This window comes from Zootoca vivipara, chromosome 9, assembly GCF_963506605.1.
Source record: "Zootoca vivipara chromosome 9, rZooViv1.1, whole genome shotgun sequence".
Classification (NCBI taxonomy): domain Eukaryota; kingdom Metazoa; phylum Chordata; class Lepidosauria; order Squamata; family Lacertidae; genus Zootoca; species Zootoca vivipara.
This window is the reverse complement of record NC_083284.1, coordinates 55,528,841-55,533,610: the sequence shown is the minus strand read 5'-3', so window position 1 is coordinate 55,533,610 and position 4,770 is coordinate 55,528,841. Positions and strand designations below refer to the sequence as shown.

General features: G+C 43.8%; 1 protein-coding gene across 1 annotated transcript; it reads left to right on the top strand.

Annotated features, from left to right (window-relative positions):
- Positions 1-214: 214 nt before the first annotated feature.
- Positions 215-1,353, top strand: LOC132592606 (ETS domain-containing transcription factor ERF-like). The gene is made up of 2 exons (XM_060278254.1): positions 215-232; positions 967-1,353. The coding sequence occupies exons 1-2, from the start codon at positions 215-217 to the stop codon at positions 1,351-1,353; spliced, it is 405 nt and encodes a 134-aa protein (XP_060134237.1).
- Positions 1,354-4,770: the final 3,417 nt, after the last annotated feature.

The window sequence follows — 4,770 nt, the reverse complement described above, 5'->3', positions numbered from 1 at the left end:
AACTCTCCCTAAAGTCATTTGGAGCCTTTCCAAGACATTCAGTAGGACTTGGACTGGACCTAAGTGAGCGATTATCGCTGGGCACCAAAGACGGTGTTGTGTGCCAAGCCTAGACAGGGCTAGGCAACAAATACCTGATGTCAGTCTTGGAGTACAGTTCTGCTGTAAATGCATATCCCTCAAGGAATAGCCTCTTTCCATAGTTTGTAAGCGAATGCCGGTGCACTTAAGAGTATGGCATTACATTGATGTTCAGACATGAAAGTGAATTGCAACGGCCTGCCACCGTGAACTGAAGTGGTGCAACAAAGGGGATTGATTAGCTGCCCGATGTTGTTTCATCACAATGGAACACAACTGAATAGTGATAGGGATGGGAGTTCTCAGCAGCAGAAACAAGTGACATAAAAGTACACTGTCCTTTCTACCACTGAGTGTGGCAATTGCAGGTACAGTGGTACCTCGGCATACGAATGGCTCGACTTCCGAAGGTTTTGACTTACAAAGTCAGCAAACCCGGAAGTCTTTTCGCTGTGTGCGCATTCTGTGCCTGCGCAGAAGCAGCGTGTGCGGTCTGCGCATGAGCAAAGCGCAAAAATCGCACCTCGCGCATGCGCACAATGGACACTTCAACAACCAAAGGTTTCAACTTACGAAGAGCGCCGGGGAACAGATCGCCTTCGTAAGTCAAGGTACCACTGTATTTCTCAGCACACTTCTGCAAGAAGCCGATACTGTTTTCGGAATGAAGCCAGTTTCTCAAAAAGAGCTTTTGATGGGGACAAACAATATGTAGGGGGGAATGTACTCTGTCTTCCTTGATTCTAGCATAAAATGCCGTGTGTACACAGCCGAAGAAATACCCTCCGTAGCAAATTATACAAGAAGTCATAAAAAGCACATGATCAGCACGACTCCACAGTGCTTACAACTGACATTTTGATTAATTTCTATACCACTTAATAGTGGGAGTGGGAGCCAGAGCCCGAGTCCAACCTGGCGGCTGCAGTGCGAGGAGCCATGAAGACCCCGGCGGACGCAGAGTTCGCCTTCCCAGACTGGGCCTACAAGCCAGAGTCGAGCCCCGGCTCACGCCAAATCCAGCTGTGCCATTTCATCCTGGAGCTTCTGCGCAAAGAGGAATATCATTATGTCATCGCCTGGCAGGGGGACTACGGCGAGTTTGTCATCAAGGACCCGGACGAGGTGGCCTGCCTCTGGGGGGTGCGGAAGTGCAAGCCCCAGATGAACTATGACAAGCTGAGCCGGGCCCTGAGATACTACTACAACAAGCGGATCCTACACAAGACCAAGGGCAAACGTTTCACCTACAAGTTCATTCATACCACTTAATATATTAAAAATATATCTTTTAAAAAAACAGAAGCAACGACAACTTAAACAAAAGACTGCAAAAACACGCAGTTACATATAAAAATGTTACCTCCCTATGAAGTTACTAATATACACAAATCAATATCAATTGGTTTTCCTTCTGAAGCATTTTGTAAGTTAGCTAGCTGCATTTGGACTTGAATAGTGACAAGTCTTCTTTCGAAATATGCAACAGTTTCAAAGAAAGGGACCCAGGGGATTCTTCAAGGCCAGCAAGCAGGAAGCGCCATGCATAATATCCCAGACAAAGAGAATACATGCTTCTCTTTCCATATTGAAAAGTATTACAGGATTTTCCTGCCTGACAGTACAAGGTAGCCTGAAGTTTCCTTATCATCTGAAGCCACAGAAAAGGTTTTTGACAGGGTCATACAAATAGCCTGGAGAGAGGGAGTAGAGAAAGCGAGAAGCACTGATGATGTCTGGAGGAGAATAGCAGGGTCAAAACCAAGAGTGGTTTTCAATGAAGCAGGTATTTTTGGATGCACAATAAAAAAAGAGTGAATATGCATTCCATTTTCTGCATCTTTCTGTAGGGACAAACTTGAAAATATAAGCAGCCTGCTTTGTCATAATCCATGTCACTTGAACAATTAGGGCCTTGCATACACAATACTGAGTACAAATAGGGTGCTGGTTTGAAGACCAAACTTTAAATCTTTCTTTTTAGGAAAAGGTTTTTTTGGGGTGGGTGGGTGGGCTCCCTTGTGGATTTGCCAGCTCGATTTTGCATGATGTGATCATTGCCCAGTTTAAGTAATTAGTTGAGGAGTGCCCCATGTTTCTCAAGTGACCATTATCATGCTGAAAACTATTTCTAGACAATGCTTTGTGTGTTCTGCCTGTGAGTATTGGGGAGGCCCGCTCCCCCTCCCCTTGAAGCCCATTTTCCATCTTGGGCCTGGGGACGGGCCCCTTACTCACCACCACAGCTTATAAGGCTCCAAGGAGGCCTTGGGACATTGCTGCTGCTGCTCTGCCTGTGAGTATTGGGGAGGACTGCTCCCCCTTGAAGCCCATTTTCCACCTTGGGCCTAGGGGCGGGCCCATACTTATCACCACAGCTTAAAAGGCTCTAATAGTAACACCAATGCTATCAAAGGATGCAAGCATGGGACTTGGAATTACTACCGTGGAAGGGCAAGGGAGGTATGGTGGTGGGGGCAGATCTTATAGGCAAAGGGGTATGAGATATGGATATGCTCGTACCCCTTCCAACCTGCACTCCATCCCAAGGGACGAAGGTAGGGTGAGCAAGGACTACCCACCTCTGTCACTGGTATTGTGCAATGCCAGGTCTATAGGCAACCAAACCTCCACCCTGCGAGATTTCTTTAGCTCACAGGGTTGGCTTGCGTGACCTGGCTTGCATGACAGAGACCTGGGTGTGTGAAGGGGAAACAGTTACCTTATAAGAGAGGGCGCCCCCGGGTTTCACTGTCCTCCACCAGTCGCAGACTGTGGGCCGGTGGGGAGGGGTGGCATTGTTAAACCAGAAATATTGTTCTTTCAATCTGCCGTTGCCATCGATCCCCAGCATTGAATGTGTCGGCCTGGTGTGGGGTTCCGAAGAGAGCTTGGCTGTCTGTCTGGTGTACTGGCCACCTACTGCACCAGCAGCCATCCTGTCAGACCTGCTGGAGGTGGTGACCGGCTGGGCCTTGGAGTTCCCTAATCTATTGGTATTGGGGGACTTCAGTGTCCATGCTGATGCCTCCCCCCTCCTTACAGGCTCTGGATCTGGTGTCTTCCATGGCGACACTAGGGCTCTCCCAGTTTGTTTCGGGCCCCACACATCAAGCAGGCCACACGCTGGACCTGATCTTTGATGCAGCTGTAGATGTGATCATGTCCCCCACTATGGAGGTGCCATGGTTTGATCACTATACTCTGAAAGCCAGGATTGACTTGCCGCCCCTACCCTGCTTAGGTGGTGGGCCTATTTGGGCTTGCCCCTGGAGACTGATGGATCCTGATAGATTCCGCCAGGCCTTGCTGATCCAGAGGATATAGAAAGGTATATAAAAAACAACAACTTTGCCAAGATAAATGAAGAGAATATAAGATATCTAGACAAAGAAATCTCGCTCCAAGAAGTCCAATTAGCAATAAAAGGTGCCAAGACAGGGAAATCTCCAGGTGCTGACGGCTTACCAGTGACATTCTATAAAAAATTCGAAAAGCTCTTAGCTGAACCACTAAGAGAATTAATGAATGAAGTCCTTGAAAAAGGTAAGGTACCCAATTCATGGGAAGAAGCCTATATTTCAGTCACCCCCCAACAAAATGCAGGTATAAATCAAATCAAAAACTTTAGGCCAATTTCTCTACTAAATAATGATTATAAGTTATTTGCTGCAATTATAGCTAATAGAATGAAAATAGTTCTGAAAGACCTAATAAGGATCAAGCAGGCTTCCTACCTGACAGATACATGCATAATAATCTGAGAAACGTAATAGATATTTTGGAGTATTTAAGCATCAAGATCAATAAAAAAGCAGCATTCCTATTATTAGATGCGGAAAAAGCATTCGATAAAGTGTAGCGGCTATTTTTGAAAATAAAGTATTAAAATATTAGGATTTGGCGAAAAGTTATTTAATGGAGTTGTGTAAAACACAAAGAGCAAAATTGGTAATAAATAACGAAATATTGGGGGAGGTAAAAATTCAAGTAGGCACTAGACAAGGGTGCCCACTGTCTCCATTATTATTTATCTTGTGTTTAGAATTCCAATTAGAAAACATAAGGAAAGATGGAAAGGTCAAAGGAATTACAATCGGGAGAGATGTACATAAAATCAAGGCATTTGCGGACGATGTAATAATCACAATGGAAGAAACAAAAGACAGTATTAAACAAGCAATCAAAAAGATCATGGAATTTGGGAAATTGGCAGGTTTCAATAAAACCAATATAGTTTTATATTGAATAAAACCAATATAGTATCCAAAAATCTATCCAAAGAGGAAAACAAATCTTTACAGGAAGAAGTAGGAATAAAAATAGTGAATAAAACAAAATATTTGGGAATTTGGATTACAACTAATAATAATAATAATTTATTAAAAGATAATTACACCACAAAATGGAAGGAAATAAAGAAAGATCTAGAGGTGAGGAGCAGCTTAAAATTATCTCTATTAGGCAGGATTGTGTGCATTAAAATGAGCATTTTGCCCAAAATGCTATTCTTATTCCAAATGTTGCCAATTCTAGGCTCAAAAGGTGAAATCTTTAAGCAATGGGGAAAAAAATATCGTTAATTTTATCTGGAATGGCAAACCTGCAAGGATAAAATATAAATTAATGACTGATATAAAAAGTAGAGGAGGTTTAGCATTGCCAGATTTACATCTGTATCACGACGCG